Below are 13,034 nucleotides of genomic sequence, written 5' to 3'. Positions count from 1 at the left end.
AGACACTGTTATGGCTCTTATATTACCAACCACACATAAGTTAAAATAGTCTTCTCTCATATTAACCTGGGGGGAAAATTCCTTTATTTCATTTGAAACATACTCAGCATCTCTGAAAAAGGCCGATTTAATCCTGATTTGGCTTTAGTTTGACCTAAATTTATCCTTCTATCATGTACATGAACTATTCCGGAAAAAAAAGAAAAAAAAGACAACCATCATATCTGAGAGTGCGTGCGTATCATTTGTGCCGCACGAGCGCCATAACGGCTTCTGAGCGGACACGATAGTGGTCGTAATATATAGGCATTTCCTGTCACCGTGCCTTCAGTATAAACCGCAACCATAAGACACCTCGAACAGGGATAAAGACTGCGGAAGAGACGCCGTGACCCGTAAACCTGCGTCAAAGGTCGGGTAAGTGCTGGGGTGAGCTCTCCTTCTTTATCCTTCTGTCATTCGCAACCAGGCGACAGCATCCTCAGTGTGCCGTAACACGACGTCTTAACTGAGGACGTTAAGAGATGGTGCTCTGTTGATGTGAGAGAGCCAGACTTCATTGAGCATTCCTCCAGTTTGAGTCGATTTGGCTCTTACTGCTGGCGCGTAGCTTCAAAATAAACAGTGTAAAATATCGGAGTTTTTGAGATGTGAGTCTTCATTTCGGCACCGTGTAATGCACCGTGCACACACAATTCAGAAGAAAAAAAGCGTTTTGCTGCTGGTCGTGGAAGGAGGCTGGGTCGATCACAAGCGGTACAGTTTAAAAAGTTTAAGGATTTATAAATTTACATCTTCTTATTATTTCAGTTATTCTTGCCGAATATTAGATTGGATCACATTGGTTTAGAAAAATCACACATCTTTATAATATGTCTGTTTTTACTGGTCCGCGTGTTGAAAGTCTTCCAACTGTTTGATTTCTGAATGGAGGTTTGTTGATATTAATGCGTGGCAGGACTGAATCACAATGAAGGACGCTGAATAACACGTGAAAATAAACCCGATTGGTCTTCCCTCCATCCATCCATCATATTTTTTTTATGCATGCAAGAATCGAACCTCGTCCTTCTGAGTGCAGCAGCTTGCATGAATGAAAGACAATACAGTCGATAATGTGCTCTCTTCAGTGCGCCCGCTGACCGCATCAAAGGTCCCGGTTTCTGTTTTAATGCTAGCAGTTTCACGTGTGTACCCTGCAGGCTCTAGGATTCACTCAGGTTTTAGGGATGATCTCCCATATCAAGCTGCTGTGTGTGCAACCACACGAAATCAGATTAAAGAGTTTAAAGTGTCCATCATTATAAATGTGCACATGCCAAAACATCAGAGCAGCTTGAGGTCCCTTAAGGATAGTGTCATATTTCACCTTGTTAATTAAAATAGCATTATATTTACTCTATTTATATATATAATATCAAATAATTCTAGTTATTTTAAATAAAATATTAATATAATGACTTTACGCATCTGTGTGATTTACCTAAAAATGTTTGATTTTCCAACAGAGGTTAATATATTCATACAATCATACAGACAGATTGTTTGTGCTGTAGAGGTTTAAATAAAAGTACTACACATGATAAAAGTAGATATGCCAGATTAAGCGATATTTCTTTAACTGCATGTTTGTAAATCCACTTTGCTCTTGACATGTCAGCAGGCTGTTGAGGAAGCCTATAATAAACCTCCTTCTCACCCTTAAACTGGTACAAGTTTGGAAATCTGATAGGAGGTGACTTTGTATCAAGCTGTCTGAATATACAGAGTTTTACTGATTTTTATGAGATTTGAACCTTCAAAATAAAACTCCTTTTTTTCTTTTTAACTATAGGGATTTTCAGTTTATAGAAACTGCTGAGCATACGACACAGGCTGAAGGGCAAAAAAGGAGACAAATGTAATGTGGGATCAAGAATATGTGTAGTAAAAATGAACACAAACAATTTAAAATAATGAGTGAAAATGACACAAGGACATTTTGGTGTAACAGATTAGGTGAATGCATTTAGCATGCGTACACATGATGACATTATACATGTGCAGAGAATGAACGAGATGTCTGTATTCAAAGCATATATAGTATTTAAATATTTAACTGCCTCAATATGCTGGTTTTAGTATTACTTCATGTTATTCCTGCATTGTACAAGGTGTTTTAAAAAATGGGGTGTAAAGTGTTGAATCTACATTGTTGACTTTAAGATTTTGTGTCACATGTGCTGTGCTTAAAAAACAAACAAACTAAACAGTAAATATCGTAAATTCTGCAGTTGTTCTTTTTGTGTACTAGTACAGTTCTAGTCATCATGAACTCGTATTTTAAATTGAACTAAGTTGCCAAAAAGATGAACTATAAACTAAGGTACAGATAAATGTAATTATAGATATTATAAATGTTGATCTTCGTATTATATTTTTCAAAACCACTAAATTATTATATGGACTGGTTCTTACATAGTTCTTGTTTATTCTATCTAAAGAAACTGCTTTCTTACTCCAATTAGTAGAAACCTGTTCTGCATCAGGAGCCACATTATGGAAATTTGCAATGAGAGACAATTAGCATTTTTCTATATTTAACTGTGGATTGTGAGTAATTCAGTGTAAGCACATCAACAGTACTCACTTTATTTGCAAATACAAAGGTTTTATTTTGAAAGACTTGGATGGAAGCACTTCTTCATACATGATGTAAGCTGACACCATCCACACAGACAGGCAGCAGTGAGTGGAGCAGCTGAATCTCTTGCGGAGCTAAAAATAATCAACTTTTTCCCTCTCCAACTCTCACCGTATTTTGTTTCTGTTCCTCTCCCTCCTTTCTTCCTTTCTTTTTTCTTTCCTTTGTCTGTTTTCCTTGTTTTTGTTTTTATTTGCTTTTTTTTTTTTAAATTCAAGCATTCTGAATGAGACGGTGTTGATAAGGCTTATTACTTTACTCTGAGGTAAGACACTTGGTTTTATTACTACCATTGTAGTTTTCTTATTAAGCTGCTTCAATTTAAACAACTCTAAATTAGGTTCCTGAATTATCCACATGTAGTTTAAGTACTGGGCTGTATAGTGTAATGCAGGTGTTCAAGGTTAACTTACTTGTACTTCCAGGTGAAATGATGCACGTACATTAATTACATCCTTCTGTGATGGTAGTAAAAGGGAAAGTAATACGGTAATAAATAAATAAGTAAAGAAGTTAACAGTAGGCAGAAATTTGAGGTGAAACTGCTTGAAACGATACACTTCTTCTCCTGTAAGTCACACAGTGATAATTTCTCAGCAATAAGGCAACAGAATGCTGTGTAGTGGCTGCATATAAAAGTTGAACGTAACCGCCATGTAGTGATTCAGTAACTAGCCTTTGCATATTTAGTAGGGGTGCAACGATACACAAAATTCACGGTTCGGTTTGGTTCGATATTTTTTCGATACAAAAAGTTTTTTTGTGCCTTTTTAATTTATCATTTATTAAATTTATAAATATATATTTTAACTCAAAAGTACAGTTTTTAAATTTAATGTTGCTGAAACAACAAAATAAAAAAAAATAAATCTATCTAATCAAGAAATCACTCATCTTTGGAAAAGAGAGTTTATTACAGAGAAATGGCTCTTTCCAAAATAAAAGCTATACTATACGCTTCTTCTGGGCTATATTCTCAGCAGCATATTAAACATATCAGGTCCCCATAAGGAGAATCATGTGCTAACGGCTGTCTAAATGACTCGGGTAAAGTTAGTAGCATGCTTGTTGTTTTTGTCTGCTTCCACTTGTCTTTGCACTAGGATGATGTCGGCGTAAATGTGCAGTCATATTCGTTGCGTTCCCACTAGTGCTGTCAGCGTTAATCTCGTTAAAATGACATTAACGCCATAACCCGGCAAATCTCCGTTAACAAGTTACCGTGGATTGCCCCGTGCTTGGGGCTGGACGGCGTCAACACGTTAACAAGCTAACTGCACTAAAGTACTAGTTCCCACAAATTGAGCATTGCGTGGCATATCCGACATACTGTTTTACTTTTGTCCATGACACACTTACCATCAGGGTCATACTTCACATGAAAACCAAGATAGTTCCAAACGCCAGATCTGAATAAGGGTGGGGGAGGTTCAATTTTGGGTAGCATTGAGGCAGTTGCCATGTTGCAACGAGCTTCAAGAGCAGGGCTTAGCTTCTGTCTTGCTAGCTTGTACTGCGCTCAGTGGATCTGCACTCGACAGTGCAGCCTAGGCAGAGTAGTCGAACGCAGATCCACTGAGCGCTCAACACAGACAGCATCGTCAGAAGAAAAGTTGATAAAATAAATAAAAAATGTTGTATTGTTCGATACATATGCGTACCGAACCGAAAGCACTGTATCGAACGGCTCAATATCGATAGGTGCATCCAACTCTACAGGTGCAAAACCCAGAGCACGTAACTGCTAATTCATGCTAAGTAAAAGATTTGAATAAAATATTTGTTTTTCACTCACAAAAACTTAAGCACAGAATTCTTGGATGAGTTGTACCTGACAGCAAGCCATAATTACTGTTCAGTTAGTCCCATTAAAAACTGCTTCAGCAGCACAATCACAATATCCAAGTTACTGAGTAGAATTAGCGGACAAGGTCTAGCAGAGAGCTAGAAAGGGGTCACACCCCTAACCGTAATATTTAGCAGTACAATGCCAGAGTAGGTCATAAAAATGTCACTCCAGTACAGCTGTTATAAGGGGGTAACTATCCAAAGAGGCAAAATCTGTTTTTTGTTTTTTATTTTTTTTTGGTACCAGACTGTAAAGACTGTTTTCTGTTGTAGTTTGATCATTCAACATGGGAGCATTTGGGCGTTGACTCACTTTTAGAGGCAGCCTCAAGTGGTCACTAGAGGAACTGCAGTTTTTGGCACTGGCTTCATTATCAGCCCTGGGCACTGCTGCCATTTCTACATAAGATAGAGATATGCTCTTTAATAAAAAAAACAAAAAACTGTTTACTTTAATATCTGGTGAGTATTTGGATTTATTACCAAGTATAAATATTAGCTATTAGCTTAGCATACTGCATACTGTCATCTGTTGGGAGGTGTTTAATAATCTACTGATATTTTTCACATTTTCCCCCCTTGTGTTTGAGGCATATCATATCTGATTTTGTTACAGAACTAATTTTAAAAAAGGGAAAAAAGACATGTTTAGTTAGAGTCAACGCTAAAACAACACACTTCACATAAAGCCAAACCTTTGTAAATAAAGTTGAAATTTGGGGAGTTGTTGTTTCAAGTTAAACAGCTGCCCCTGCTGTTACACCCTCTACAAGAAGCCTTGTGTAGATGAATTAGTGAAATTGTGCTTCAAAATCAGTTTTAGTAATAAAGAATTATTTATGTTGTTGTGATAAGTATAAGGACGTTAAAGAGATGGGGCAGAAATCGGCATCTGGTCTGAAGGAAAAACCCTAAAACCTGGAAGACTTAGCTGGATTCCCACAAAATGAAATAGCTGGCAAAGGACAGATGCAATGATACCATAAAATATAATAAAACAGCTGGTTAAATAGTTTCAGTAAAATGAACAGTAATACATTTTTTCCTAATGTGGCCCTAATACTCTGTTGTAGGCTGCAGACTTTTCTTTTTCTCTTTTGTTCTATTCTTGGATCTTTATGATGTCACGAGTAAAGTCGAGTGCATTTAAAAACATTCTGACGATGTTGAAGATGTGCTAGTGAGGTCACAATTTTAACCCTAACCCAATGTAAAGAAGGAGGGCATTCATGTCACAGATTTGAATCGCAGAGCCTGGGGTTATTGGCTCTGCGTACTAATCAATTACAGAAGTAACAACGGCATCATGAGATCTAGGATGAGGCTTTTCCAACTCTTAATATTCACTTAACATTAAGCCACCATAAGCCGGCCGGCACATAACTGGACGGTGTCCCTGAAATAGCTCTCATGCCTCTCAGAAGCCTGAGTGTAGCACCGAGAGTGTGTGTGCACTTTGTGTGTCAGGCCACAGAAATGTCTGAACTTCAAAGCTGCTGCTGCAAGATTACATAAAATGATTATTTTTTATAAAAATGATCTCAGTTGTCTTTAGTTTAGTGTGGTTTGCGATGTGTTGGCTGATTTGGGGCCTTATTTTTCCAGACTGACTCAGGATTCATATGGAGCAGTTGGATGGCGGCAGGGCCTTGTCATTTTGTGGCAACAACAGCACTGCCTACAGTGTGAAAAATGGCGTGCTGAACAATCCGTGCTTCGTGGATGCTCTCAACCTGGTTCCTCATGTCTTCCTGCTCTTCATTACCTTCCCCATCCTCTTCATTGGTATGTAACACACTGCTGTATTTGTGACTCTTAGAAAAAAAAGTTTTTCTTCTTGGAAACTACTTTTAATTTTTCATGTAATTAATTTATGATAAATGTCAAGTGGGAGCTTTTTTCAGATTTGTTATGGAATGATTCAGGTGTATTTTGAAGGACTAAATAAAGAAAAGAAACATTTTCACAGGTAAATACTTATCTGCATTATGAACACAAAAGAGTTTTGGTATATCTGCAGCATAAAGTCACAGCTGTGGACCCTGTGTTATGTTTTAGTGTTCCCTGCTTATATCTCTTAAAGCGTCGCCTTCATTACCGGAGTTCACTACAGTTGTCAAGACTGAACTAATCCAGTGAGGATTACTGGATCTGAGTCAAATAGACTGTTTTGATCTTTCTTCTTATTGTGTCACATGCACTTCATTGTGATTAATGGATATTGGTCTATACATATTCTAGGTGTCAGCTATTGTTTTTGGATATGCATTTTGAAGCCTCTGTATTAGTGTTTTGGCTCCTGCTGGATTTTGGACCCAGAGTTTTGGGTGAGAGTGCTATCATCTGAGGCTAGTAAGCTGTATTAGCAAGCTGCATTTATGTAAACTATGGGTGCGATGTGGAGCTATGTTGTCAGGAGCACTTTGCTCCTGGTAGAGTCTCCTAAGACAAATTGGATCAGGGTGAGGTGTCAGACAAAAAGCTGACAAGCCCTTTGATGAAAAACAAAATTAAGACTCCAGTTTACCCTGCATAGGACAGGGTCAATGGGGCCCCACGCTGGTGCCAGAACAGAGGTAGGCTTTTTGCCTCTTGTATAACAGTTTTTTTCCCAGTCATTGAGAGCGTTGCTTCCATGCACCTTTAGTCCAGACTTACCCAGCTTTCATGTTTTTTGTCACCCCTACAGGGGTGTTACTGGGAGGAACGGCCTACCCGATCTGACTGTTATTGAACCTCTGTACTAATGACATTTGGTTAGTTGATTTTTGTTAGCAAGTGATTAATTGCGTAATAGTCATCCTCATAATGGTGAATCAGGGACACTGATGTTATGTTTCAAACATTTTGAACTGCAAATGTACCAAATTTGATCCAACAGAAATGAAGGCCCTGTGGGGTAAAATAAAAAACTAATATTTACTATGTCATAGTATTAGATATTTTAAGAAACCATTACCTTTGGGATTTAACTAAAATTAATCAATTGTTACTTGTGAGATTGGAGCTGATTGGAGTTTAGTTCCACACTCAATAACATCTCTATCGCTCAGTGAACTCATCATTTCCCTGCAGTTATGGCGTTTAGCTGAGAAAGGTCGCGGGGTTTATGGGAGCTCACATTTTTTAAAGGCCAAAAGAGCATCTTTATTTAAAGTATGAAGCAATATGACAGCGTCTCAACTTGTTTCTCAACAGCATAGGAGAAAAAGATTTGCTTCAGGGCTGGATTTAAAGTTAGTGTTTTGGTAACATTTGTATTGACGCTTTCTTATTTCAGAAATTCTGGCTATACTTTAGCTTTTTTTTAGGTCTTATAACATTTTGAAGAAGGGCCAAATATAACCAATGAACTGATAGACTGGGACCAAAAAAACCCCATATTGGCCTAGCCATTTCGAGTCAAGATTTCAGCTATGAAGCAAACTGACCGAACCCAGCAGTCGTTAACAAGCATTTTTTTTTTCTTGTAGTCATTATTTTCCCATCAAAGAAAGCATATGAGGCTACTGAAAGAAGGAGGAGAACTTAATTGCATGGGAAACATGGCAGGAAGGCAATGATCATAAGGCCAGTTTGATTCATTCGTGTTTACGACTAAAAATAGATGCTTGTGAAGTGTAAAATATGTTTAGGAGCATGTGTATGAATAAAGAAAATATAGGTTTCAGCCAAGCAGCCCCTATAGTTTTTAATGCAACACCAGTAAAGACGTTCTGCACATTTAGATTACTTTTAAAATGAACAGTATAAATGTACCAATAAATTATATCCATCCATACATCCATCCAGCTACTTTCTGCCACTTATCACTTTAAAGAAATGAAACCTCTTTTTCATGGGATAGTAAAATATATAAGGTGACATTAAAATAGTGATTTGCTGACTTCAATTGCCTGACAGGGATGTGGTCAGAAAGTGTCTGGAAAGAAAGGAACAAAAACCCTTTTCTAGGGCTTTGAAGTGAATGATGAAATCCCTTGTCTGACTTGTCTGAGCTGTGTTACTGTAATCTTCTATTCTAGCATGACTCTGTGTAATCTGACTGACTGAGCAGATGTGTGGGTGATTTTAACTTTCCCTGTTGTGCTCGCTCGCTTGGGAATACACACACGTGCACTGTTTTTGCTATCTTTGTGCGGTCGCTCATTGACATGATGCGTTTTCTTGCCCTTCTTTAACCCCAGCCATTAAGCAAAATCTTAACATGAAAAATGCAAATGTTTTGAAGATCTGTCACATGTACTCCTATCAGATATGTCCTTGTGATAATAGTTTTGAGACAAACATTGGTCCTCAGAAAGATAGCAAAACACAGACACGCGCGCGCACACACACACGCACACACACACACACACACACACACTATAATTTCAGAGGACAAGCATTACATTAAAAATATGTTTTTATTTGTAAATGCGATGATTTCTGATATGATTCATGTTTAAGAAAACACATCTCCATCTGTAAAAAGAAAAAAGCGTTAGGTCCCCACAACATGACAAAAACTTGGAGCATACACACATATCCTTAAAGGCAGTATCTTGACACGAATGTCATCATTAAGCTGTTTTGAGGAGTGGTTAAGATGGGATTAGATTGATGGTTCAGTGATCCACTGGGATCTTGGCTGTTGTTGCTGGAACAAGTAAAACACACAGGAACAAAAGAGCAGTCAAAATCAGTACTGGCAAATTATTAGTTGAGAATATTGTGTGGGTTAGGTTTGAAAATATTAATATTCAAGTTCCTACACACCCATTTACTCTTCGTTTGATTTTTCCCTTGTTAGACAATGAAAAGAAAACTAAATATGAGTAATGACAAAAAGAAAAATGCCAGAAAAATTAAAGAAAACAGAAAAGAAGTAAGAAGAAAGAGGTTGAAGAATGACGAGGTATCGATCAAACTAACAAACAAGAATGAAATATGTATTTATTAAAGGTTTCGAGTCATTGCAGGGAATAACTTACTGAATGCTTGGCTGGTTATCTGTGTTGTTTGCGTTTGTGTGTCTCGGTGTAGTCAGTATTTTATGGGAATGGTTCTGACCATAAGCCCTCAGCTCTCTCCCCGAGGACTCACTAATTGATGCTTCCTGGTTGTAGTTTTTCATGGTCTCTGTGCCCTAAGGCTCCAAAATGGCTTCAGTCCATTGAGTTAAGAGCAGAATCAAATCTAATAATAGAGACTGGTGGAATAAATTAAACTCTATTACTAAAGCAGCAAGACTTTAATTACATGTAGAAGTAAATGCTGTAGAAAAAAGGCAGACTTGGAAAAAGTCCATATGCAAGTAATTTGATAATTACATACTTACTCAAATTTATTTTCAAGCACAGATAGTAAATATTTGATGGGTACAAGATTGCCTAACATGAATTTATTAAGAATATAATTAGCAGTTTGGACTTTAACATAATTAGTAGTTGCTGCCTTATTGAATGACTGTATCATTGATTGAATATGTCTTAATACATAAGGTACTTGGTACCTGAATATACACTCACCTGACACTCTATTAGGTACATCTTACTTGTACTGGACTGAATTATTTTTTGCCTTCAGAACTGCTTTAATTCTTCATGGCTTTGATTCAACAAGGTGCTGGAAACTTTACTCAGAAATACTGGCCCACGTTGATATGAAGGTATAACCATTGCTGAAGATATTTTTGGGCTGCACATTCATCATGTAAATCTCCCAATTCACCACATCCCAAAGGTACTGGATAGTATTGAAATTATGGAGACCATTTAAGTAAAGTCATCTCACCATTTATGGAACCAATTGGAAATGATCAGAGTTTTGTGACATGGCATGTTGTCCAGGTGGAACCACATTCAGAAGATGTTTGTGCCAAATTCTGACCCTCTAATCTTAATGTTGGAGCAGAACTTTGGACTCATCAAGGTGAAAAGACGGATTCTTATATAATGCATTTCTACTTTACAAAAGCACTTTCTACCTAGTGTTTGGCCACATTCATACTCACATGAACACATCGGGAAGGAGCTTGGGGTGTAGTACCTTCCCTTAGGCACACATGCGATTTTGAGTAGCCAGGGGTCAAATTAGTAGATGGCCTGCTCTAACTCCTAAGCTACAGTCATCTCAGTTTCTCGAACCTCATCAGACCAGACAATGTTGTTCCTACTACTGTCAAGTTTTTGGGAGCCTGTGTGAATTGGCACCTACATTTTCTGTTCTTAGCTGACAGGACCTGGTGTGGTCTTCTGCTGCTTGAAGGTTTGATGTGGTCTTCTACCTTGGTAGCTACGAGTGGTTATTTGACTTACTGTTGCCTTCCTATCAGTTTGCAGAAGACTTATCATTTTCCTCTCACTTTTGGCATCAACAAGGCATTTTCGATAAGTTATCTTCTATGGGCCATTCTCTGTAAACCCTAGAGATGGTTATGTGGGAAAATACAAGCAAACCAGGAGTTTCTGAAACACACAGGCCAGCTCATCTGACAACAACCATGCCACATGGAAAGTCAGTTAAATGACCTTTCTTCCCCATTCTGATACTCAGTTTGAACTTCAGCAGATTGTCCTGACCATGTTTACGTGCCTTAATTTGTTTTAATTTGTGGTCAAGTATTGTTCCAATTTGCTTAAAAAAGCAGCCGAACAGGTGTACCCAGTAAAGTATATTACAGCTTTTTCTGATGGCTTAAGCACATTTTTTGTAACTATTGGCTATTTTTGCAAAACTCTACACACAAATAAGAAAACTCTTCACCCAATCAGCAAAACATTGTAGTTTTCTTGTAAAAGCGAACAACTCTTGCTTAGCTCTCCACACCTTTGTAAAAATGGTATTTTGGTATCCAACAGTTAACACAAGCCATCATATTAATAAGCACACAATGCACCAACTAAACACTGATGGTATGAATAAAAAACACATCTGGCTTTTCCTTTCTCTGTGCACAAGGTAGGCTATGTCAGTTTGAGCTCATACTTTTGTCATAGGTCTGTAAACATAGAGGGATCCAAACTTCAGGTACTGGTGTTTACTTACACACATCAAAACAAACACAAGTGTTTATTTCCAAGTCCAAACAAAACAGTAATTTCACTGAGGAAAAAAAAAAAGTCTACATCGTGTCGTCTCTCTGGGTCCGGCCACAAAATTTCATCAACATCACATGCAATGTCCTCGAGTCCAAGGCAACGGGGAAAATATCTCCTGGAATGGCGTATCCAGGCCTGACATGATGCCTGGTCAATATCCCCACATGCCTCCTCCATTGCCTGTAAAAGGGTTATGCGTTGATGCGGATGACGGTCATAGACCAAAAAGCTCTCCAGAGAGTGATCCGTACAGCAGAACGCTGCTGCAGGATTGCTCTCCCCCCGCTTCAGGACACCTACACCAGGAGATGCCGGACTAGAGCAGCGCAGATACTGAAGGACCCGTCCCATCCTGGCAACAAACTGTTCCAACTTCTGCAATCTGGTAGAAGGTTCCGCATCTTCCGGGCAAGGACAGAGAGACTCAAGAGGAGCTTCTATCCCCAAGCCATCCGTGCCCTAAACACACACACCCGCCCTCTCACATCATCTATAATTGACTGAGTCAGGACTCTTCCAGACACTCTAAACCAAGGCACAATGTACATTTCAATTCTTTTAATTTTAAATATGTTTATATTGTGTATCCTGTAAAATAGTCAGTCTATTCATATTACAGTTTTTTCTGATTGCTTAAGCACATTTTTTGTAACTATTGGCTAATTTTGCAAAACTCTTCACACAAATAAGAAAACCTGTCACCCAATCATCAAAACATTGTAGTTCTCTTGCAAAAGCAAACACAGCTAGATTAACTCTTCACACCTTCGTAAAAATGGTGTTTCCGTATCAAACAGTACACACAAGCCATCATCTACTAAGCACACAATGCGCCAACTGCACACTGATGGTATGAATACAAAACACATCTGGCTTTTGCTTTCTCTGTGCACAAGGTAGGCTATGTCAGTTTGAGCTCATACTTCTGTCATAGATCCATAAGCATAGAGGGATCCAAACTTCAAGTACTGGTGTTTATCCAAACACATCAAAACAAACACAAGTGTTTATTTCCAAGTATAGGATTATTTGCAATCGCCATAATGACTATATGGGTTACTTGGCCTGCAGTGAACATGCTTCCTCTGCCCCCAGCATCTGGTTGTCTAGCAATTCTGTAAAGTAACAATTTCAGTATTTTTACATCAATGGTATTGGTGTGTTTGTCATCAGCATATGGCAGTGCTACAAATCTTAGTGCAAAGTGACTGTACTAACCGATTCTCATTTCGAAATGTCCTTATGATGCCTGCTACAGTGTAGCGGCTTACAGTTTTTGCCCGTTGCCTGAACACATTTTGCAAAACTTTGCTCATTGTGCCAAAACCCTAAACACAAGTAAACATGACACAACACTGGGAAATATACCATTCACATCTGCACCAAATTGAAACTCTACTCTCAAAACCTAAACTCTGCTA

General features: G+C 38.2%; 1 protein-coding gene across 11 annotated transcripts in view; it reads left to right on the top strand.

Moving 5' to 3' along the window:
• Positions 1 to 259: 259 nt before the first annotated feature.
• Positions 260 to 13,034, top strand: part of abcc9 (ATP-binding cassette, sub-family C (CFTR/MRP), member 9) — an 82,818-nt gene continuing 70,043 nt past the window's right edge. For 8 of the 11 annotated variants that reach the window (XR_003270179.1, XR_003270176.1, XR_003270178.1 and 5 more), the window contains exons 1-3: positions 260 to 417; positions 2,902 to 2,948; positions 6,137 to 6,316. Coding sequence is in view for 3 of the 11 variants with exons in the window: in XM_026147674.1 (XP_026003459.1) it covers positions 6,154 to 6,316 (163 nt within the window). In the remaining 8 variants the exon portion in view is untranslated. Of the gene's footprint in view, positions 430 to 2,901; positions 2,949 to 6,136; positions 6,317 to 13,034 lie in introns of all 11 variants that reach the window. The other 3 variants (XR_003270173.1, XR_003270174.1, XR_003270175.1) reach the window with 3 other exon arrangements.

The sequence above is a fragment of the Astatotilapia calliptera genome, chromosome 17, assembly GCF_900246225.1.
Source record: "Astatotilapia calliptera chromosome 17, fAstCal1.2, whole genome shotgun sequence".
NCBI lineage: Eukaryota > Metazoa > Chordata > Actinopteri > Cichliformes > Cichlidae > Astatotilapia > Astatotilapia calliptera.
This window is presented reverse-complemented; position numbering and strand designations above follow the sequence as displayed.